This window comes from Bufo gargarizans, chromosome 1, assembly GCF_014858855.1.
Source record: "Bufo gargarizans isolate SCDJY-AF-19 chromosome 1, ASM1485885v1, whole genome shotgun sequence".
Lineage (NCBI taxonomy): Eukaryota > Metazoa > Chordata > Amphibia > Anura > Bufonidae > Bufo > Bufo gargarizans.
This window is the reverse complement of record NC_058080.1, coordinates 499554365-499580158: the sequence shown is the minus strand read 5'-3', so window position 1 is coordinate 499580158 and position 25794 is coordinate 499554365. Positions and strand designations below refer to the sequence as shown.

At 44.4% G+C, this 25794-nt stretch overlaps 1 protein-coding gene across 1 annotated transcript in view; it reads right to left on the bottom strand.

Moving 5' to 3' along the window:
* The window catches only part of LOC122933313 (Fc receptor-like protein 5), a 114281-nt gene extending 97785 nt beyond the window's left edge, over positions 1-16496 (bottom strand). The window contains exons 1-3 of the mRNA XM_044288244.1: positions 16307-16496; positions 16045-16194; positions 14621-14911 (exon numbers count right to left, since the gene is read on the bottom strand). Coding sequence (XP_044144179.1) covers positions 14621-14911; positions 16045-16114 — 361 coding nt within the window. The 5' untranslated portion in view covers positions 16115-16194; positions 16307-16496. The remainder of the gene's footprint in view (positions 1-14620; positions 14912-16044; positions 16195-16306) is intronic.
* Between the last annotated feature and the right edge of the window lie 9298 nt (positions 16497-25794).

The window sequence follows — 25794 nt, the reverse complement described above, 5'->3', positions numbered from 1 at the left end:
CTAGCCCTTCCCCAGCGGTGAAAGACATAGAATGCACTGACGCACAACCACTTATGTTTCCTGATGATGAGGACATGGGAATACCACCTCAGTATGTCTCTGATGATGACGAAACACAGGTGCCAACTGCTGCGTCTTTCTGCAGTGTGCAGACTGAACAGGAGGTCAGGGATCAAGACTGGGTGGAAGACGATGCAGGGGACGATGAGGTCCTAGACCCCACATGGAATGAAGGTCGTGCCACTGACTTTCACAGTTCGGAGGAAGAGGCAGTGGTGAGACCGAGCCAACAGCGTAGCAAAAGAGGGAGCAGTGGGCAAAAGCAGAACACCCGCCGCCAAGAGACTCCGCCTGCTACTGACCGCCGCCATCTGGGACCGAGCACCCCAAAGGCAGCTTCAAGGAGTTCCCTGGCATGGCACTTCTTCAAACAATGTGCTGACGACAAGACCCGAGTGGTTTGCACGCTGTGCCATCAGAGCCTGAAGCGAGGCATTAACGTTCTGAACCTGAGCACAACCTGCATGACCAGGCACCTGCATGCAAAGCATGAACTGCAGTGGAGTAAACACCTTAAAACCAAGGAAGTCACTCAGGCTCCCCCTGCTACCTCTTCTGCTGCTGCCGCCTCGGCCTATTCTGCTGCTGCCGCCTCGGCCTCTTCCTCCACCTCTGGAGGAACGTTGGCACCTGCCGCCCAGCAAACAGGGGATGTACCACCAACACCACCACCACCACCTCCGTCACCAAGCGTCTCAACCATGTCACACGCCAGCGTTCAGCTCTCCATCTCACAAACATTTGATAGAAAGCGTAAATTCCCACCTAGCCACCCTCGATCCCTGGCCCTGAATGCCAGCATTTCTAAACTACTGGCCTATGAAATGCTGTCATTTAGGCTGGTGGACACAGACAGCTTCAAACAGCTCATGTCGCTTGCTGTCCCACAGTATGTTGTTCCCAGCCGGCACTACTTCTCCAAGAGAGCCGTGCCTTCCCTGCACAACCAAGTATCCGATAAAATCAAGTGTGCACTGCGCAACGCCATCTGTAGCAAGGTCCACCTAACCACAGATACGTGGACCAGTAAGCACGGCCAGGGACGCTATATCTCCCTAACTGCACACTGGGTAAATGTAGTGGCAGCTGGGCCCCAGGCGGAGAGCTGTTTGGCGCACGTCCTGCCGCCGCCAAGGATCGCAGGGCAACATTCTTTGCCTCCTGTTGCCACCTCCTCCTTCTCGGCTTCCTCCTCCTCTTCTTCCACCTGCTCATCCAGTCAGCCACACACCTTCACCACCAACTTCAGCACAGCCCGGGGTAAACGTCAGCAGGCCATTCTGAAACTCATATGTTTGGGGGACAGGCCCCACACCGCACAGGAGTTGTGGCGGGGTATTGAACAACAGACCGACGAGTGGTTGCTGCCGGTGAGCCTCAAGCCCGGCCTGGTGGTGTGTGATAATGGGCGAAATCTCGTTGCAGCTCTGGGACTAGCCAATTTGACGCACATCCCTTGCTTGGCGCATGTGCTGAATTTGGTGGTGCAGAAGTTCATTCACAACTACCCCGACATGTCAGAGCTGCTGCATAAAGTGCGGGCCGTCTGTTCGCGCTTCCGGCGTTCACATCCTGCCGCTGCTCGCCTGTCTGCGCTACAGCGTAACTTCGGCCTTCCCGCTCACCGCCTCATATGCGACGTGCCCACCAGGTGGAACTCCACCTTGCACATGCTGGACAGACTGTGCGAGCAGCAGCAGGCCATAGTGGAGTTTCAGCTGCAGCACGCACGGGTCAGTCGCACTACAGAACAGCACCACTTCACCACCAATGACTGGGCCTCCATGCGAGACCTGTGTGCCCTGTTGCGCTGTTTCGAGTACTCCACCAACATGGCCAGTGGCGATGACACCGTTATCAGCGTTACAATACCACTTCTATGTCTCCTTGAGAAAACACTTAGGGCGATGATGGAACAGGAGGTGGCCCAGGAGGAGGAGGAGGAGGATGAGGAAGAGGGGTCATTTTTAGCACTTTCAGGCCAGTCTCTTCGAAGTGACTCAGAGGGAGGTTTTTTGCAACAGCAGAGGCCAGGTACAAATGTGGCCAGCCAGGGCCCACTACTGGAGGACGAGGAGGACGAGGATGAGGAGGAGGTGGAGGAGGATGAGGATGAAGCATGGTCACAGCGGGGTGGCACCCAACGCAGCTCGGGTCCATCACTGGTGCGTGGCTGGGGGGAAAGGCAGGACGATGACGATACGCCTCCCACAGAGGACAGCTTGTCCTTACCCCTGGGCAGCCTGGCACACATGAGCGACTACATGCTGCAGTGCCTGCGCAACGACAGCAGAGTTGCCCACATTTTAACCTGTGCGGACTACTGGGTTGCCACCCTGCTGGATCCACGCTACAAAGACAATGTGCCCACCTTACTTCCTGCACTGGAGCGTGATAGGAAGATGCGCGAGTACAAGCGCACGTTGGTAGACGCGCTACTGAGAGCATTCCCAAATGTCACAGGGGAACAAGTGGAAGCCCAAGGCCAAGGCAGAGGAGGAGCAAGAGGTCGCCAAGGCAGCTGTGTCACGGCCAGCTCCTCTGAGGGCAGGGTTAGCATGGCAGAGATGTGGAAAACTTTTGTCAACACGCCACAGCTAACTGCACCACCACCTGATACGCAACGTGTTAGCAGGAGGCAACATTTCACTAACATGGTGGAACAGTACGTGTGCACACCCCTCCACGTACTGACTGATGGTTCGGCCCCATTCAACTTCTGGGTCTCTAAATTGTCCACGTGGCCAGAGCTAGCCTTTTATGCCTTGGAGGTGCTGGCCTGCCCGGCAGCCAGCGTTTTGTCTGAACGTGTATTCAGCACGGCAGGGGGCGTCATTACAGACAAACGCAGCCGCCTGTCTACAGCCAATGTGGACAAGCTGACGTTCATAAAAATGAACCAGGCATGGATCCCACAGGACCTGTCCGTCCCTTGTCCAGATTAGACATTAACTACCTCCCCATAACCATATATTATTGGACTCCAGGGCACTTCCTCATTCAATCCTATTTTTATTTTCATTTTACCATTATATTGCGATGCTACCCAAAGTTGAATGAACCTCTCCTCTGCCTGTGTGCTAGGCCTAAATATATGCCAATGGACTGTTGCAGTGGTGGCTGACATGAAGCCTGATTCTCTGCTATGACATGCAGACTAATTCTCTGCTGACATGAAGCCAGATTGTCTGTTACGGGACCTCTCTCCTCTGCCTGGGTGCTGGGCCTAAATTTATGACAATGGACTGTTGCAGTGGTGGCTGACGTGAAGCCTGATTCTCTGCTATGACATGCAGACTGATTCTCTGCTGACATGAAGCCAGATCCTCTGTTACGGGACCTCTCTCCTCTGCCTGGGTGCTGGGCCTAAATTTATGACAATGGACTGTTGCAGTGGTGGCTGACGTGAAGCCTGATTCTCTGCTATGACATGCAGACTGATTCTCTGCTGACATGAAGCCAGATCCTCTTTTACGGGACCTCTCTCCTCTGCCTGGGTGCTGGGCCTAAATTTATGACAATGGACTGTTGCAGTGGTGGCTGACGTGAAGCCTGATTCTCTGCTATGACATGCAGACTGATTCTCTGCTGACATGAAGCCAGATCCTCTTTTACGGGACCTCTCTCCTCTGCCTGGGTGCTGGGCCTAAATTTATGACAATGGACTGTTGCAGTGGTGGCTGACGTGAAGCCTCATTCTCTGCTATGACATGCAGACTGATTCTCTGCTGACATGAAGCCAGATCCTCTGTTACGGGACCTCTCTCCTCTGCCTGGGTGCTGGGCCTGAATATATGCCAATGGACTGTTGCAGTGGTGGGTGACGTGAAGCCTCATTCTCTGCTATGACATGCAGACTAATTCTCTGCTGACATGAAGCCAGATTGTCTGTTACGGGACCTCTCTCCTCTGCCTGTGTGTGTGCTGGGCCTAAATATATGCCAATGGACTGTTGCAGTGGTGGCTGACGTGAAGCCTCATTCTCTGCTATGACATGCAGACTGATTCTCTGCTGACATGAAGCCAGATCCTCTGTTACGGGACCTCTCTCCTCTGCCTGGGTGCTGGGCCTAAATTTATGACAATGGACTGTTGCAGTGGTGGCTGACGTGAAGCCTGATTCTCTGCTATGACATGCAGACTGATTCTCTGCTGTCATGAAGCCAGATTGTCTGTTACGGGACCTTTCTCCTCTACCTGGGTTCTGGGCCTAAATTTATGAAAATTGACTCTTACAGTGGTGGGTGACGTGAAGCCTGATTCTCTGCTATGATATGAAGACTGATTCTCTGCTGACATGAAGCCAGATTGTCTGTTACGGGACCTTTCTCCTCTGCCTGGGTTCTGGGCCTAAATTTATGAAAATTGACTCTTACAGTGGTGGGTGACGTGAAGCCTGATTCTCTGCTATGATATGAAGACTGATTCTCTGCTGACATGAAGCCAGATTGTCTGTTACGGGACCTTTCTCCTCTGCCTGGGTTCTGGGCCTAAATTTATGAAAATTGACTCTTACAGTGGTGGGTGACGTGAAGCCTGATTCTCTGCTATGATATGAAGACTGATTCTCTGCTGACATGAAGCCAGATTGTCTGTTACGGGACCTTTCTCCTCTGCCTGGGTTCTGGGCCTAAATTTATGAAAATTGACTCTTACAGTGGTGGGTGACGTGAAGCCTGATTCTCTGCTATGATATGAAGACTGATTCTCTGCTGACATGAAGCCAGATTGTCTGTTACGGGACCTTTCTCCTCTGCCTGGGTTCTGGGCCTAAATTTATGAAAATTGACTCTTACAGTGGTGGGTGACGTGAAGCCTGATTCTCTGCTATGATTTGAAGACTGATTCTCTGCTGACATGAAGCCAGATTGTCTGTTACGGGACCTTTCTCCTCTGCCTGGGTTCTGGGCCTAAATTTATGAAAATTGACTCTTACAGTGGTGGGTGACGTGAAGCCTGATTCTCTGCTATGATATGAAGACTGATTCTCTGCTGACATGAAGCCAGATTGTCTGTTACGGGACCTTTCTCCTCTGCCTGGGTTCTGGGCCTAAATTTATGAAAATTGACTCTTACAGTGGTGGGTGACGTGAAGCCTGATTCTCTGCTATGATATGAAGACTGATTCTCTGCTGACATGAAGCCAGATTGTCTGTTACGGGACCTTTCTCCTCTGCCTGGGTTCTGGGCCTAAATTTATGAAAATTGACTCTTACAGTGGTGGGTGACGTGAAGCCTGATTCTCTGCTATGATATGAAGACTGATTCTCTGCTGACATGAAGCCAGATTCTCTGTTACGGGACCTCTCTCCTCTGCCTGGGTGCTGGGCCTAAATTTATGACAATGGACTGTTGCAGTGGTGGCTGACGTGAAGCCTGATTCTCTGCTATGACATGCAGACTGATTCTCTGCTGACATGAAGCCAGATTCTCTGTTACGGGACCTCCCTCCTCTGCCTGGGTGCTGGGCCTAAATATATGCCAATGGACTGTTGCAGTGGTGGCTGACGTGAAGCCTCATTCTCTGCTATGACATGCAGACTAATTCTCTGCTGACATGAAGACAGATTCTCTGTTACGGGACCTCTCTCCTCTGCCTGGGTGCCGGGGCCTAAATATCTGAGAATGGACTGTTCCAGTGGTGGGTGACGGGAAGCCAGATTCTCTGCTATGGAACCTCTCTCCAATTGATTTTGGTTAATTTTTATTTATTTAATTTTTATTTTAATTCATTTCCCTATCCACATTTGTTTGCAGGGGATTTACCTACATGTTGCTGCCTTTTGCAGCCCTCTAGCTCTTTCCTGGGCTGTTTTACAGCCTTTTTAGTGCCGAAAAGTTCGGGTCCCCATTGACTTCAATGGGGTTCGGGTTCGGGACGAAGTTCGGATCGGGTTCGGATCCCGAACCCGAACATTTCCGGGATGTTCGGCCGAACTTCTCGAACCCGAACATCCAGGTGTTCGCTCAACTCTACTCTCTAACTATCCTCATGGCCAGCACAGGTGTCACTTTTGGCTTCCGACCACATCCTCTCAGATTTTCCACAGTGCAGAACATCTTGTATTTTTTGCTAAAATGTAAATAAAAGCTGAGAAATGTTTTTTTTTCCCCACAATAATGCCTCTTGTACATCATCTTATTATCTTTTGGGAGACACCTATGTCTTTTCCCGTCAAAAAATTACTTGCTGGTTTAATAAAAGTAACTCAAAATTTGCCAGGGGTATGAATAATTATGGGCAGCACTGTAAATGTCAGTTCTTTGTTCCTCTGTCCATGGTATTTAGGATTGCTCCAAACAACATTTCATTGTATTGTGCATTGTATTTATTGTATTGTATAGTGACAATAAATGCATCTTATCTTATCTTAAGTAGATTGCTGCCACACCATGGATATTGCTGCAGTAATCAGTATACTGATGTTGTAGAGTTAACACACATGCTTTATGAGACATGTTATCTAAACTAAATGCATTAAGCAAACACCTTCAATTGCTGTATATGCTAACGTAATTAAATTGAAAAAACAAAAAAGTAATGAAATTGCAACCATCTGGAAACTGAACATGGACAATTAGAGGCATGACGCTCAATTTCAACTTAACACACACAGGTAGATTGCTGCCACACCATAAGTATTGCTGCAGTAATTATATATATATATATATATATATATATATATATATATACAGTATATACAGATGTAGCAGGATTAGCACTCCAGCTCTTAACTCAAATTTCTTAACGCATCGCATTATCTTGAGACAAAAGCTATTGAAAACCAATTGAAGTTGTTTGCTTGGATTAGATAACACAACTCAGACATCTCAGAAAACAGGAGTGTTAACTCTACTCCATCCGTATATATAAAATGGTTAATTATATTTTGAACCCCACAAAGAAAAAAGGATTTTCGTGAAAATGGGAAAACAAAATAAAAATATTTGCTTGCAGGTAGCTGCTTTTGAGGTGCACCTGCACTCCTGATAGCAGACACAGTCACAAGTCCTGCCTCCTCTCTCCCTGTCCTTCAGCTGCCCTGCTTCATTCTAATATACACAACAAATACTATTCTTCTTTGCAATCCTAGACTTTTTCTTTGCTTTCCCTGTCAATAAGCTTGAATGATTGATTTCTGACTGTCCTTGATTGATTTGTCCCTGACTTCCTAAGATCATTTTCCTGGCAGACTCTGTAAGACCCAACCACCCTCATTCACAGCCCAGCACAGAATGACATTCTGCTCGTTCTTCCAGGACACCTCCCTGCCTGCTGCAGCACTGATTGGCTCATCCAGGCTGTCCATCAGCCAATTCTCCCCCCCCCCCCCCTTCCTCGAATGGTCATATGAGAACACTTCTTTTTCCTCCCTAGTGCTTTTTTCCTGGTGACATGTGCACTAAAATGGCACTATGTGGCTTTTTGGTGGATTCGTCTGAAACAAACCCGGAAAGATTCAGGTTTGTCTGCCGTTCGAAAAATAGCAACCTTTGGACCAAATTCGGTTTGGACTGAACCGGTTCGCTCATCCTTCTTGCTGGGAGTCAAACCCCCAACAATCTGATATTGCTGACATTCTGAGGATAGCTCCTTAATTTTACTCCACTGCATGCATCTTTAACTTATCCTCCTGTTATTTTCAATTGGTTTTTTTACCTGATATCAACTGAAAGCACCACATTGGTTTTCTTTTTTTACATTGGTCTCCTATACAGTTGAAACAACTGTCAGGAATGCAGATTAGACAAAATGGATGCACTTTTGGATTTTTTTTGTTAAAGAAACCTATGTAAATTAAACTCAATTTAACTGAAACAAAAAATGTGTTATGAAAGAGGCCTGGACATTTTTTGTAAAAGAGACGGCAGGAAGTACCATCATAGTTAATGGGCCAGATTTATCATTAGCTCAGGTCAGAATAATGGAGTGAAAAAGTCCCCCAAAACTGCGCAAATGCTAAAACTGCGCATAAATTTGCGACTTTTTTCTGCTCTGCACTATGCTCGCCAGTTTTCTGAAAGTGGGCGTGTTTTCTTATGTAAATGAATCTCTAGACAGATTTACTATTGGGACTATTTAAAAAGTCGCAAAAAATTTCACTCCAGTGAGGACCATGCTTATCTTATGAGACTTTTTAATAGAACATGCGACTTTTTCATAAAAACGTGCGACTTTTGTAAAGCTGCTTACTGACGGATAAACTGCTACCGTCCAACCACATTTATTACAGTCTTAAAGGGCCGATCATAAATCTGACTTGGCTAAAACTAACTTTAGCCATATGTGAAAGTGGAGTGAGCTGTCAGAGTCATGATAAATCTGGCCCAATGTTTTTTTATTTTCATTAGCTTCTCATTGTTTAACCCTTTCAGGACCAAGCCATTTTTCATCTTTCAGCCCAGGGCATTTTTAGAAATCTGACACTTTATGTGGTTATAACTTTAAAACACTTTTACTTTTCCAGGCCTTTCTGAGATTGTTTTCTCATCACATAGTGTACTTCATGACAGTGGTAAAATTGAGTAAAAAAAAAATCATTTTTATTTATAACAAAATTGCAAATTTACCAAAACAAATAAAAAAATTGCAAATTTTCAAGTTTCAATTTCTCTATTTCTAAAATACATAGTAATACCTCCAAAAATAGTTATTACTTTACATTCCCCATATGTCTACTTCATGTTTGGATCATTTTGGGAATAATATTTTATTTTTTGGGGATGTTACAAGGCTTAGAAGTTTAGAAGCAAATCTTGAAATTTCTCAGAAATTTTCAAAAACTTAATTTTTAGGGACCAGTTCAGGTCTGAAGTCACTTTGCGAGGCTTACATAATAGAAACCACCCAAAAATGACCCCATTATATAAACTACACCCCTCAAGGTATTCAAACCTGATTTTACAAACTTTGTTAACCCTTTAGGTGTTCCACAATAATTAATGGAAAATGGAGATGAAATTTCAGAATTTTACTTTTTGGGCATTTTATGGCATCCGTTTTAATAAAAAAAATTCCACTAACAAAGCAAGGGTTAACAGCCAAACAAAACTCAATATTTATGGCCCTGATTCTGTAGTTTACAGAAACACCCCATATGTGGTCGAAAACTGCTGTATGGACACACAGCATTGCGAAAAAGTAAAGGAATGCTATATGGTTTTTGGAAAGCAGATTTCACTGGGATAATTTTAAGCTGCCATATCGCATTTGAAGACCCCCTGAGGCACCCCTAGAGTAGAAACTCCAAAAAAGCGACCCCATTTTAGAAACTACACCCCTTAACGTATTCAAAACTGATTTTACAAACTTTGTTAACTCTTTAGGTGTTCCACAACAATTAATAAAAAATGGAGATTAAATTTCACTTTTTTGGCAGATTTTCCATTTTAATATTTTTTTTTTCCACCAACAAAGCAAGGGTTCACAGCCAAACAAAACTCAATATGTATTGCCCTGATTCTGTAGTTTACAGAAACAACCCATATGTAGTTGTAAACTGCTGTACAGGCACACGGCATGGCGCCAAAGGAAAGGAACGCTATATGATTTTTGGAAGGCAGATTTCACTGGGATAATTTTAAGCTGCCATGTCACATTTGAAGACCCCCTGATGCACCCCTAGAGTGGAAACTCCAAAAAAAGACCCAATTTTGGAAACTACAGGATAAGGTGGCAGTTTTGTTGGTACATTTTAGGATACATATGATTTTTGGTAGCTCTATATTACACTTTTTGTGAGGCAAGATAACAAAAAATTGCTGTTTTGGCACCGTTTTTATTTTTTGTTTTTTACAATGTTCATCGGACAGGTTAGATCATGTGGTATTTTTATAGAGCAGGTTGTTACGGACGCGGCGATACCTAATATGTATAATTTATTTTACTTATTTATGTTTAACACGATAACAGCATTAAAAAAACAAAAAACATGTTTCAGTGTCTCCATATTCTGAGATCCCTAGTCTTAGGTAGAGCCTCATTTTTTGCAGGATGAGATGTCGGTTTGACTGGCACTACGTTAGGGTGCGTATGACTTTGGTATTACACTTTTTGTGATGCAAGGTGACAAAAAATGTTTTTTTTTACACCGTATTAAAAAATTTTTTTACGTTGTTCATCTGAGGGGTTAGGTCATGTGATATTTTTTATAGCAGGTTATTACAGACGTGGCAATACCTAATACGTATACTTTTTTTATTTATGTAAGTTTTACACAATGATATCTGTAACGGGGCGTAACAGACCTGCTGCTTAGCTTCGGGAGCGAGGATCTGTGTTTGGCCTCGTTCCCAGGGCGGCTTTGCTAGCTGGGAAGCTCCCTGCTCCTAGGTCTGCCTTAAGCGCAGAGCTGATCACTCAGTGCTCAACTTGTCTGTCGGTCATGTGATGCTGGCCACGTTACATCACCCTCACTCCCCACTATAAATACAGGCTGCCTGCTGGCTACAGTTTGCCTGTGATTTTCTTCCTATAGGCTGTGTACTTTATTGTTATTAGGCTACTTCTGGAATTGAACCTCGATCCGCCTCTTGACACCTCTTATGCCTGCTCCCTGTACCTTGACGCTACCTCTCAGATTTTGACCTCGGCTTGTTTACGGATTTGTCTTTGCCTCTTCCCTTTTTTCTGACGTGACCTCCTGGACTGACCTCGGCTAGTTGACCTGCCTCGCCTTCCGTTTTTGTTCTACCTCTTGTCCGCTTATTGTAACTTCTCAGTGGCTGTCCTCTTCCCTGCTGTCTCTTTCTCTCTGCTTGCACTTAGTAGGTTAGGGACTGTCGCCCAGTTGCGCTCCGTCACCTGGGGCGGGTGGTGCACGTTCCGCTCTATCTTGATTCCCGTCACTCTACCCGTGACTGTTATCATAAAAAAAAAAATATCATGTTTTAATATCTCCATAGTCTGAGAGCTATAGTTTTTTCAGTTTTTGTGCAATTGTCTTAGGTAGGGTATGATTTTTGCGGGATGAGATGACGGTTTGATTGGCACTATTTTGGGGTGCATATGACTTTTTGATCACTTGCAATTACACTTTTTGTGAAAGAAGGTGACAAACAAATTGCTTTTTTGACACTGTTAAATTTTTTTTTTTACTGTGTTCACCTGAGGGGATAGGTCATGTGATATTTGTATAGAGGAGGTTGTTACAGAAGTGGCAATTCCTAATATGTATATTTTTATTTATGTATGTAAGTTTTACACAATGATATCATTTTTTTAAACAAAACAAACCATGCTTTAGTGTCTCCATTAGTCTGAGAGCCATAGTTTTGCAACAGCTGGAGGCACACTGGTTGGGAAACACTGACCTAGTGTACTGATACCTAGCGTACAACCATACACATGACAGCTGCCCCAACACACCCAGCTCTGCTACATAAATACACAATGGGCAAAGTTACCTACAGTAGAAGTCTTATATTGGTATTTTTTTAAGCAGCTAACTATACAGCTTTCATGGCTGTGAGGGTAAATGCCTTGCCTCTGATGTGTAGAGGGCATGAGTTCGAATCCGAGGACAAACTTTTCTAAAAGTTTTTTTTTTTTTAAATACCGGACTGTTACTTTACTGCCACGGGGGAGGGGGGCTATTGGCGCCATGATACTGGCACATGAAGGGGGGAGGAGAGAGGCACTTGATACTGGCACATTAGGGGACAGGGGGAGAGGATGGCACTATGATATTAGCACATGGGGGGCAAGAAATGGACATGAATCATGAGGGGCAGAAATGTGAAATGATTGGGGGGGGGCAAGAAATGGACATGAATCATGAGGGGCAGAAATGTAAAATGATTGGGGGGGGCAAGAAATGGACATGAATCATGAGGGGCAGAAAATGGACATGAATCATGGTGTCAGAGGCTGCAGGACAGTGACTGGCAGCAGGGTGGCACACATTTGTGTACAGGGGTCAGGGCACACCTGCTGCTTGACTAGGGGCTATAGATTCTGACTGGCACAGGGTGCCCAGCAGTGGCACATGGAGCCTAATAGGTGGCACAGACTGTCTAAAGGGCTATGAATGGTACAGGGTGCAGGACAGTGCCAGACTGGCAGAGGGCACAGGGCAGCATACTGTTTTATGTTGCCCTGGTGGCACAGGATTTCAGACAGTGGCTGAATGGCGCCTGGCAGTGAATAGGTGGCACTGCTCGTGTTTGGTGTGCCAACCTGCTGAACAGCGCATCACTGGGATGGTACTAGGTGGCAGACAATGGCTGGATATTACATATACATGACCATAGTCAGACTGGCACAGGGTACACGACCATAGTTAAATGTTACATGCAATAGGTGGCTGAAAAAGGGGCGGGTAAGGGGTGTGGTCAATTGGTGGAGTCAAGGGGGCGGCAAAATTAGCTTTTGCCTAGGGTGGCAAAAATCCTTGCACCAGCCCTGCATCAGCGATTGTGAGCTAAAATCAGGTGCAGGGCAAAAATACAGAACAGCTTATACCATATTGATGTGTAGGCTTCACTACTGGTTTTAGCTTACAATCACTGATGGAAATAACTGAACCAAACACTGCCTGTGTAAAAGCAGCCTTAGGGTACACTCTAATGTAGTTGTATTTTCTGCAACTAAATTTGCAGTTGTGGATTTTTCTAAGTTGTTTTTTTTTATTAAGGACTAGCAGAAGGACCCGGCTTCGCACGGATATATTTCATCTATTTCATTTTATGTTTCCGTGTGTCGTAAAAAGATATCAACAGTTTCCCCCATAACAGTGACCTCCACAGTGCCTGCCTCTTTAGCAGTGATCTCCACAATGCCCGCCCCATTTTGGCACCATAGAGATATAAACCAAAAGGGGCCCAGCATGCATGTGGGACCTACACTTCCTGAATTTCATGGTCGCTGGTATGGCACCCAAGAGGTGAGTTTAGTGTTAGGACCCGTCTTATAGAGATCGCCTTGGCGTGCGGCAGACGGGCTCAAATAATTTTGTAGAAAATGTATTTGCTAAGCATCTCTAATTTATTAGCATAGCATTTGCAATACAATATACCTTTGTACTTTATTTGGTTTGTAGAGTGTTGTTGCATTATGTGCTGTTCACAATGCCCGCCCCTTTAACATTGACATCCACAGTGGCCGCCCCTTTAACATTGACCTCCAAAGTGGCCGCCCCTTTAACATTGACCTCCACAGTGCCTGCCCATTTAACAGTGACCTCCACAGTGCCTGTCCATTTAACATTGACCTCCACAGTGCCCGCCCCTTTAACAGTGATCGCATCTTTAACAGTGACCTGCACACTACCAGCCACATTAACAGTGACCTCCACAGTGCCCGCCCATTTAACAGTGACCTCCACAGGGCCCGATCCTTTAACAGTGTCTGCTCCTTTAACAGTGACCTCCACAGTGCCCGCCCCTTTAACATTGACCACCCCTTTAACAGTGACCTTCATAGTGGCTGCCCCTTTAACAATGACCTTCACAGTGCCAGCCCCTTTAACAGTGACCTCTGTACTGCCTGCCCTTTTAACAGTGACCTCTACAGTGCCTGCCCCTTTCACAGTGACCTCCACATTACTATCCCTTAAATAGTGACCACCCATTTAACAGTGACCTCCACAGTGCCTGCCCCTTTAACAGTGAACTCCACAGTGTCTGCCCCTTTAACATTGACCTCCACAGGGCCCGCCCCTTTAACAGTGATTTCCGCAGTGCCTGTCCCTTTATCAGTGACCTTCACAGTGCCCACCCCTTTAACAGCGAACACCACAACGCCCGTCCGTTTAATAGTGGCCCCTGCCCCCCATGCATGTAGCAGTGTAGTTGCGCCGTCATACGTCATATGAGTTAATATTCAACATCCTGCCAACTGCTAAAACCTGTAATCAGTTATGGCAACCTGGAGTAGGAGCTGCGAGCTTCTATTGGCAAATAAGGGAGCTGGGACCGTGTAAATGGCAGTTCGGATTTAAGTGAAAGGCTTGCTGGCTTCTATTGTCTAATGCAGGTCATTTTTTGGGACTATCTCAGGAACAATAAGTCCTAGAGACCCAGGTCTAAAACCTTCCCAGACACCTGATGTACCTGTGTGCCAAATTTGGTGAGGATCGGTCCAGTCGTTTGGTCATGCATGCAAGAATGTCCAGACAGACAGAAACTCATTTTTATAATCAGATTATGCTGGGGGTTTTGTTGCAGATTTTTCCTCAATGGAATAGGATGGCTATTTTGTTTGTAAATTATGTTGCGGATTTCTGTGTGGTTTACATTCAGCCGTAGAAAATCAGCAACAAAACCTTATTAGCAGTAGTTGCATTAACATTCCGCAGAGGAACAAAACGCAGGTATTGACACTTGTCATGACCATAGACTAACATGAGTGATGTCTTTATGGTGTATATTTTGTTGCGGAAAATTCAACCTTGTGAGAGTGCACCCTTAGTCAACAGTATTATAGTTTATGCCTTGCTTATAGACAAAACACTAAAAATGACTAATATCCGTGAGTTCTCATAGCAAAGCATAGGTCAAACACATGCAAAACTTCCAAGAACCTGTACTGTAGTATGTTAATGTTGCACCTGCTCCTTACCTATTATAGACAAAGACACAGGGAAGCTGAATTCTGATTCTTGCTTTCCTCTGCTATCTGACAGCCAGTAGAGACAGGTATAGGATCCAGCATCATTTCCTTTTGCTGCTCTTATCTTATACTTGTTCAGAGAAGGTGCTTCCATTCTTTGAACTTCTTGATTATTTTTGAAGAATTTATATCCATGTATTGTGAAGTCAGTTGCGGCTTGACACTCTAGAAACACAGCTTCTCCAGTAAGGTATGTGGCATAACTGGCTGAAAAGAAGATTTGTGGTCTCTGAAGAACAGCTGAAAAAAATAAAATATTTTAGGATACTTTTTTCTCTCGTATATGCTTGCTATAAAGAAGGCTTATATTATATTCTGTGCTGTGGTTAGCACAATCTATTACGTTAATTGTTAGGGTGTGTTCACATCTGCGGTATGTCTGATCTGGGACCCTGATCCAACACAATTGTTGGCTGTTGGGTTTTGTCTGGCAGAAAGCTTCTGGATCACCGCTGGACCCATTATCGTTAAGGTTTAGGGTACTTTGCACTAGCGTTAGAAGAATCCGGCACGACGTTTCCGTTGCTGGAACTGCCTGCCGGATCCGGAAATCCGTATGCAGACGCATATCATTTTCTCTGGCCAAATACCGTAAAAGGGAACTGAACTGAAGTCATTCTGATGCATACTGAACTGTATTGCTTTCCATTCAGAATGCATTTGGACAAAACTGATGCGTTTTTTTCCAGTATTTAGCCCCTATGTCAGAACTCAATACCGGAAAACTTTAACGCTAGTGTGGAAGTACCCTTATCTGGCGGTAAATAGTAGAATCTGGCAATGCCAGATTGGTCAAAATTCTGCAGGCTGCGCCATGTTGAAGGAACAGCCTGCTGGATCTGCTGCTGCAGAAGCAAATGTACCCTAACATAGGAAGTCTAAAGAAATTCAAATCTGATCTACATAGAAAGGAGAAGATGGGTGGGATATGGGATGTCCCTAAAGATAACATTTTACAGTATAGTGGTGTGGTTATTCTCACTAAGCAACTAAACCATCATAATTTTCATTCATACAGAATATAATTACTATAATATTATAGTATTTGAGAGATTTTAAGAGCAAAAAACACATTTTTAACCACAACCTTGTTGTTTCCAATATATCCAGAGATAATGTGTAATTGTTTTAGTGCCCCAAGTCAAAGAGCAGTGATGTAAATGAAATCTAAGCATGTTACATCTGCATCACTGTGGATATAGTGCTCTGTTTGAGATCCAAATTTGGATTGTAGTGTGAACCAAAACCCATGTAGTCATCATTAGGGAATGAGCGAATCGACTTTAGATGTTTCACCTCAAGTCGATTCGCTCATCCCTAGTCATCATAATAAAAATAAAAAAAGTCATAGTAAAGTGTATTAGTTCACTTACCTTCACACAGATTGAGCTCCACTAAAAGATAAAGCCATAAAAGCAAGCATGCTGGGAGCATGTTATACATGGCGTTGGGATAAGGCAGTGTCCAGGCAAGTCAAAACATCCTTGGGTTTACATCAAAAATTTAAGTCCTTTATTGAAGCCCTATAAGTAGAAAAAAAATAAACTAATTAGTTGGCAATGAAACAAGCATTTTACATATTTGAAAGCAAAAATATTATGAGCTATAATTCTTAGCCAATTTTTCATCAATTACCTATACAGCCTGAAATGACTTTCTCGGTAAAACGTAGATTTATTTGGGACGTTAGCTTTGTGTATGATGTGATATTTCTTTGGGGTGTTGGTTACAGCCCCTTCCCTGTTTACACACATGGGACTGCGGCCAGGAACAAGAAAGATTCAGGCGAAGCTGAATTGTTACAAAGGAATCTCCTGCTGGCAGCTTAGGCCGGTGAACCAAAACAGGAAGGGAAGAGCAGAAGAGGAAACCTGATAATAACAGGAGTACGGCGGAAAGACACACTTGTACAGCTTATACATTTTATATGCCCATATAGTAAATAGCATCCTTCCTAAATTCCTTAATACATATAGAATACAGAAGAAGAAAGAACAAAACCATATTTATTATACTATTAGTTTCTTCTAGTTTGAGATTTGTGATAAAATTGAAATTTTCAAGAGAACAAAACAATTTCAGATTCAAATATGTTGAGAGGTCAAACTAAACAATAAAGTTGTTATTGAAAAAAATAAATAAAAAATCTATGAATGCCACAACCTCACTCACACCTTTGTTTTGGTGCAAAACAGTGTCCCGAAGAGAACATCCAAGATGCCAACCTGCCAAAGTCATATTTTTTAATACTTTGTTATTTCTAATTGCTTTCTTGCCATACAGGTGAAGCTCGAAAAATTAGAATATCGTGCAAAAGTCCATTTAGTTCAGTAAAGCAACTTAAAAGGAATTGCATTAATGCAGCCTAAAATTTGAATTTTGTGAAAAGGTTCAATATTCTAGGCTCAAAGTGTCACACTGTAGTCATCTAATTCATCCATACCCCCTGAGCAAAGGGGACCTGAGATTGTGACTTTGGGGTTTTCATAAGCTGTAAGCCATAATCATCCAAATTATAACAAATAAAGGCTTGAAATATCTCACTTTGCATGTGATGAGTCTCATATATTTGTTTCACCTTTTAAGTTGCATTACTGAAATAAATGAACTTTGCACAATATTTAAATTTTTGAGTTTCACCTTTGCTACCCTATAATTCTTCAATTCTGTACTCCAAGCAGCAGCAATTAAGTCTTTACAGGTTTTTCTATTGACCCTTGTCTCTGACATGAACTTGGAACCTCATATGAGATCGACATAGACTCAGGAACAATGCGAACAGCAGTTTACTCAAGTATTGAGGCAACCAGTGTGGAGGATACCGTCTCTCTCATAGAGGGTATGGTTCATTTCTTACAAAACAGCAGTTCTTTACTGAAGCACAACACTTGGTGAATACACACCCCGGTGGGGCACTATGCTTGCTGGTTACACTTTTTGGCAGAGGCACTATGCTTGGTGGTTACACTAGCTGGAAAATAGTCTTCTTATAACTGCCTTCTGTGTGTGAATTAGACAGCAATCTAGTTAGGACTCACTCTAGTCACACACCCCAAATTGTGATTTGTTGCACTAAAAGTGGGCCACAGTACAGTTCATGGTACACCACCAGGGCAGTATTAAGTTACAGGCCTCAAAAAATGTGTGCATAGTTGTGGGCCACAGTTCTGCATACAATATCACTCAGTCTCAGTGCAGTTTGCTTCACCACACTGTGTCAATATACTTTTTTGAGTTCTCAGGCACTCAACAGGTGAAAAGAATGACTGGTCACGCTCTGTGCTCTCAGGTCAAAATTACCAAATGTCTGGCCTGATTACACACTATAGTATATAACCCTCACTAGCCTACTGTCACAAGATGTTCTGAGCATTCTTCTTGCATAACTTTGTCCCTCTTTACAGGGCTTCCATGGGGCCAAACTTAGCATGCTCCATATTTGACCAAGACTCAGCTAGTACTGCATGCCAATGCCTTAAAAGAATAGTGAATATATACAAGAATCCCATGCATTTACAGTTATTTGCCACCGATATCCTACAAATAAAGTACACATTATGGCAATATGGACATTATCAATTAGTGCTATGTACAAAATAGTCTATAACATCTACAAAATATGATAAAAAGTTACATGCAGCTCAATGATACAGTAGTCAGTAGAGAGTCGTGAGGTACAGTTACATCAGTTTCACATCAGATTCAACCCTCTTACAAACACATACATACCGTACCATACATCTTCTGTGAACTAGGAAAGGTGCCACGATTAAACTATTAACATCTCAGTCTTGTTCCCTTCCCTTTGTGTACTTTTCAAGAAACCAGATAAAGAATGGCAAAAAAATATATAAATTCTATATTAAGAGGGGAAAAAAAGTTCACTTTCCTAAATGTGCCACCAAATCAACAGTTTTTGATAAACATAATAGGTGATGTCCTGGATACAACTTTGCAAATGTTACCAATTAGACCTGAGCCCTCTCTGCCCATGATGTCACTGTTACCATGGGGGAATGGGCATTAATCATTTTTTGGAGTAGAAAAATGTTCTTTTATCAAAGGTGCTAGTGGTGTTCTTAAAGGGGCTGTCTCATTTCAGCAAATGGCATTTATCATATAGACACAGTTACATATTTACATAGTTAATACGGTTGAAAAAAGACATGAGTCCATCAAGTTCAACCAGATAATACAAGGCACTTACAAATGTATTGTGATTGTTCATATTGTCTCCTTTGTTGGCTTGATTCATTTTTCCATCACATTATACAGTGCTAGTATCCAGAGGTTCGTATCCACACTATAGGAAAAATCACCATCCTATGTAGGTTCCCATGGTCCCGGCCATGAGAGACACAGGCGCCTTTTCCTATAGTGTGCAAACATGACCACTGGTGATGGATTGCAGGGTGGTTGTAACCATGGAAACGCAAAGTGTGTAGTGTGATGGAAAAATGAATCCAGCCAGCAATATGGACAATCACAATACATTAGTAAGTGCCTTGTATTAACTTTCTCTACTTAATAAATGTCACTTGCTAAAGAGAGACAGCCCCTTTAAGCTAATGAGCAATTGTACACCTAGAAGAGTATGCTCCTATGTTAGGTCAACAAGTGATAACCGAGATTTTCTGAGCTCTTGACAGTTTTAGTACTGGTCAAATAGATACTGTACATAAGTATCTGCCTATGCCGAGATCAGGCATGCTCAACCTGCGGCCCTCCAGCTGTTGTAAAACTACAACTCCCAAAATGCCCTGCTGTGGGCTGATAGCTGTAGGCAGTTCGGGCATGCTGGGAGTTGCAGTTTTGCATCAGCTGGAGGGCCGCAGGTTGAGCATGCCTGGCCTAGAGTATACAACCCTCTGGCTGGACAGAGGCAAGTCCTCACAAAAAGTGCTCAGTATAATCTACTGATTTACATTCTTGTAAAGTGTGTTTTTGACAGCCCAAAAAATTGAACTGTCCTGAAAACAACCTTGTCAGGTCTATAGTTCTCTGGCTGATAGAGCCTGAATTTAACATACCCTCTGATGTGACGGCAACAAGGAAAGCTATTTTTAAGGTGTGCAGATAAATCTATGTGCATTTTGCTTATAGGCAAGCTTATGATAATGGAGTGGTGCATTTACATATACTCAAAAAATACAGATTAGCTGCAGACCAAAAATATGGTTATGTGCTTGAGGCCATAACGTGTAGGTTTAGGCTTCTTTCATATCAACATTATTAGTTTCAGCAGGCTGTTCCAGCATAGAACAGTCTACCAGAGCTCTCTGAATCTGGGATTGCTGGATGTTACTGTCATGCCCGCCGGCCCCACTGATTATTATGGGATCTAGCAGAGATCGTGAGGTACCCGGCAAATTTGCCAGGATTCTGCCGAACGAAAACTGCATACTTATGCAGAATTACTGAAAAATCAGACAGGACAGCAAAAATCACCTGACAGGTTCACTTTAAGGGCTCATGCATAGGTTTGAGCAAACACCTGGAAGTATGGGTTCGCCGGGTTCAGCCAAACTTTGCCGCAAAATTCAGGTTCGGGACCCGAACTTGACCCTGAACCGGAACCCCATTGAACCCGAACTTTGGGGCACTAAAATGGCTCTAAGAAAGTTATATAAAGGGCTAGAGGGCTGCAAAAGGAAGCAAAATAAGGGTAAGAGCAGGACAGGAGGAACTAGGAAGCTGAGGTCAAATTGAAGCCATAGGTTGAGAAGGCGGTGGACGTGGCAGTGTAGGTGGAAATGGTGGTGGAGGAGGAGGAGGTAGCCAACACTATTTTTGTAGTTCTTTAAAAAAAAAAATTTTTTTATAAATTTGGGAAGGCCCCAAAACATTGAGAAATATAAAAAAGAAAACAAAGAGAAAGTGCGCTGGAGTATAACAATGGCTGGGTGCGGCCGGTATACTTTTCTATTCTGCACAAGGTACGAACAAGTCCTGTGGGTCCCATGCCTGGTTCATTTTAATGAACGTGAGCTTGTCCACATTGGCTGTGGACAGGCGGCTGGGCTTGTCTGTGATCACCCCCCCTGCCGTCCTAAACACAAGTTCGGACAATACAGTGGCCGCAGGGCAGGCTAGCACCTCCAAGGCGTAAAGGACAAGCTCGGGCCATGTGCCCAATTTGGAGACCCAGACGTTGAATGGGGCAGACCCATCAGTCAGTATGTTCCATATCAGCTTGTGGTGCTGGTTGTTGTGGTGTGCTGACAAAGCTTTTCCACATTTCAGCCATGCTAACCCTCCCTTCTGAGGTGCTGGCGGTGCCCCAGCTGTGTTGGCGACTTCTTCCTCCTCCTCTGCCTTCGCCTTGTGCTTTCACTGAGCCCCCGCTGTCAGGTGGGAATGCCATCAACAGCGTGTCTACCAGCGTGTGCTTGTAAATAACAGGTGTGGGGGGGGCACACTTCAAAAGGAAACACTAAATGGGATAGTGATGATTCACTTTATTAAATAAAAGTAATATTTAAGAACATACCCCTAAAACATACATAAAATATGGTACATCAATCAATATGAACCAAGTAAGTGCACACTCAGTTGCAAAAATGGAAAAATTAAATATAACCGCCAAGTGGCTGTAAGTTGCAATTTCTGTTGTTATACACAATCAGCGGTGCTGTCCACAATAATGTCCAGCAACTATTGTAAGTTGAAATGAATTGTGTCCCACAAGTATATAAAACGGATGTATACGTTTGCGTCCACTAGCCCACCAAGCTGTAAATGGGCCTATTCAGTCCAGTACGCTTCTGGTATACTGCCCGTGATTGTGAGCTCAATACCGCTTTTGTATACTAATATTTGTGCTCCAAAACGAGCCCGGTCTTACCCGTCACCGCTGCTGTAGCGTTGGTCCAGGAGGCCGCACACCCGCAGCGTCCCACGTGGTGTGCTTCTGCCTGTACGCAGCGTCCCACGTGACTTGGTAACCAAGGGGACCGGATGCAAGCTCGTATGAAGTCAGTCTTGTGCGTCCACTTTCAATCAATGCTGCTTTATCTGCGTCTCTTTCTTTCCTTGCCGGCTTTGTTCCTTTTCTTTACTATTAGGTGGATCAACGCTCACTCTAGACAACCGCCAGACGCGTTTCGGGGTCTCAAGCCCCTTCCTCAGTGGCCTACTGAGTGAACGGATCCTCACTCTTTATATGTGGTCAACTCCACCCACCATCCTCCATATTGCTTTAGCTCTTTCTACTATGTGGAGTGGATTTGCCTTTAATGAACTGGATTCATATCCTTATAAGTACCTTTTAATCATACATTTGTGTTTAAAATACATTAAGACTATAAATAAGACAATAAATAAGACAATAAATAAGTAAATAAATAAATATATTATATATACATATATACCATTCTCTTAAAATTCAGTACTGGAGAAGGCTACAAGGTCTCACACAAAAAACGCATAAAAAACGCATAAAAAACTGCCTTCGCCTTGTGCTTTCACTGAGCCCCCACTGTCAGGTGGGAATGCCATCAACAGCGTGTCTACCAGCGTGTGCTTGTACTCGCGCATATTCTGACCACTCTCCAGTGACAGAATTAAGGACTGCATGTTGTCCTTGAAGCGGCGATCCAGCAGGGTGGCCACCCAGTAATCAGCACTGGTTAGAATGTGGGCAACTCGGCAGTCATTGCGCAGGCACTGCAGCATGTAGTCGTTCATGTGTGCCAGGCAGCCCAGAGGCAACGACAAGCTGTCCTCTGTGGGAGGTGTTACGTCTGTGTCCTCTGTATCCCCCCAGCCACGCTCCAGTGATGCCCATTAGCTACTTTGGGTACCACCCTGCTGTGAACACGGTTCCTCCTTTTCATCCTCCTCCAGAACTGTTCCGTGGCTGGACAATTGTGTACCTGGCCTCTGTTGGTGCAGAAACCCACCCTCCGAGCCACTTGTGAATGACTGGCCTGATAACCATGGAAATTATTCCTCCTCCTCTTCGTCCTGTGCCACATCCGCTTCCCTCATCGCCCGAAGCGTTTTTTCAAGGAGACATAGAAGTGGGATAGTAACACTGAGGACTGCCCTTGGTGGAGTATTCGAAACAGCACAACACGGCACACACGTCCCACATGGAGGCCCACTCGGTGGTGAAGTGGCGCTGTTCCGCAGAGCGACTGACCCGTGCGTGCTGCAGCTGAAACTCCACTATCGCCTACTGCTGCTCGCACAGTCTCTCAGCATGTGCAAGGTAGAGTTCCACCTGGTGGGCATGTCGCATATGAGGTGGTGAGCGGGAAGGCGGAAGTTACGCTGTAGCGCAGACAGGCGAGCAGCGGCAGGGTGAGAAGGCCAAAAGTGCGCACAGACGGACCGCACTTTCTGCAGCAGTTCTGACATATCAGGGTTATTTTTCAGGAACTTCTGCACCACCAAATTCAGCACATGCACCAGGCAAGGGATGTGCGTCAAACCGGCTAGTCCCAGAGCTGCTACGAAATTTCACCCATTATCTGCACCAGACAGAATGACAGCATTTCAAAGGTCAGGAATTTTGAAATGATGGCATTCAGGGCCAGGGATCATGGGTAGGGGGTTACTTCCTCTTTCTCTCCAGTGTTTGGGAGATGGACAGCTTAACGCTTCCATGGGACATTATAGAGGTGACAGTGACAGATGTGGTGGCGTTGCTGCCACATCCTCTGTTTTTGGGGTGGCAGGTGCCACTGTCACTCCAGATGGGGAGGAAGAGGCCGAGACTGCAGCCTAACTAACAGACGGATTAACTATATTATTGTCCCTGTCACGTATGCAGTGCGGGTGTACTTCATACAATAAATGGGTATATGACGCGCACCTAAACTAACAGACGGATTAACTATATTATTTTCCCTGTCACGTATGCAGTGCAGGTATACTTCACGCAATAAATGGGTATATGACGCGCACCTAAACTAACAGACGGATTAACTATATTATTTTCCCTGTCACGTATGCAGTGCGGGTGTACTTCACACAATAAATGGGTATATGATGTGCACCTAAACTAACAGACGGATTAACTATATTATTTTCCCTGTCACGTATGCAGTGCGGGTGTACTTCATACAATAAATGGGTATATGACGCGCACCTAAACTAACAGACGGATTAACTATATTATTTTCCCTGTCACATATGCAGTGCAGGGGCACTTCACGCAATAAATGGGTATATGACGTGCACCTAACTAACAGACGGATTAACTATATTATTTTCCCTGTTACGTATGCAGTGCATGTGTACTTCATACAATAAATCGGTATATGACGCGCACCTAACTAACAGACGGATTAACTATATTATTTTCTCTGTCACGTATGCAGTGCAGGTGTACTTCACGCAATAAATGGGTATATGACGTGCACCTAACTAACAGACAAATTAACTATATCAATTCCCCTGTCACATATGCAGTGCAGGTGTACTTCACGCAATAAATGGGTATATGACGCACACCTAACTAGCAGACGGATTAACTATATTATTTTCCCTGTCAGGTATGCAGTGCAGGTGTACTACACGCAATAAATGGGTATATGACATGCACCTAACTAACAGACGGATTAACTATATTATTTTCCCTGTCACGTATGCAGTGCAGGTGTACTTCACGCAATAAATGGGTATATGACGTGCACCTAACTAACAGACAAATTAACTATATCAATTCCCCTGTCACATATGCAGTGCAGGTGTACTTCACGCAATAAATGGGTATATGACGTGCACCTAACTAACAGACAAATTAACTATATCAATTCCCCTGTCACATATGCAGTGCAGGTGTACTTCACGCAATAAATGGGTATATGACGCACACCTAACTAGCAGACGGATTAACTATATTATTTTCCCTGTCATGTATGCAGTGCAGGTGTACTACATGCAATAAATGGGAATATGACGCACACCTAACTAACAGACGGATTAGCTATATCAATTTCCCTGTAGCGTATGCAGTGCAGGTGTACTTCAGACAATAAATGGGTATATGACGTGCACCTAACTAACAGACGGATTAACTATTATATTTGTGTGTCAGGGGTACAAAGTACAATGTTGCATTGCACCCACCAAAAAATCATTGTAGGTCACCCACAGAATTAACAGCCAGATTTATGATTATCTTTCTGTGTCAGGGGTGCAAAGATAGTGTATTGCACCCACAAAAAAATCGCACTAAGGCCTCATGCACACGACAGTTGTTTTTCTCGGCCTCCGTTCATTTTTTTTTGCTGACAGGATGTGGATTCATTCATTTCAATGGGTCAGCAAAAAAATGCTGATAGTTCATCCGTTTGTGTTCCGCGTCCGTTGTACGTGTTTCCCTTTAGCCCAAAAAATTGTGCATGTCCTACTTATTTCACATTTGCGGACAAGGATAGACATTTATTACAAGGGATCTGTGAAAAAAAACGGATCCTCCAAAAAAAACGGATGCCGCATCCGTTTTTTTTAGCCGACGCACAATTTGTTGTGTGCATGAGGCCCAACAGTGTCCCTCACTTCAGCTGCCTGCTTTCTGTCCTTTCACTACTCAGAGCTGATGGGCGGTGCTACACGTGATCCAGCTTATATAGAGGCTGGGTCACATGATTCACCGGCCAATCACAGGCATGCCATTAGTAGGCATGGCTGTGATGGCTTCTAAGGGCACACAGCTTAAAAGCTTGTTGATTAGCTGCCCTGCGGCCTTTCAACAAGCTTTATTAAATGCCCGAACACCGAACTCGAACCCAAACTTTTCCGGCAAAGTTCGGGTTCGGGTACCAAAAATCGTAAATTTTGGTACAGACCCGCAATGCACAGGCACCGACCGTTGGGCCGTAAGGGCTTATGCACACGGCCCAGTCGTGGCCTTATTGCGGTCCGCAAACAGAGCGTCCACAATACACGGGTACCAGCCGTGTGCACATCATGGATGCGGACCCATTCAATTGAATGGGTCCGCAATCCGGGAGATGCGGTGCGGAACAGAGGCACGAATCGAAAGCCCACTGAAGCACTACAGAGTCCTTCTGTGGGTTTTCTGTCCATGCCTCTCCACTACTTTTTTGTGGTGCGGAAAGTCGGATGTGGATCGTTCACCCCCTTCAAGTGAATGGGTCTGCAATCAGCAT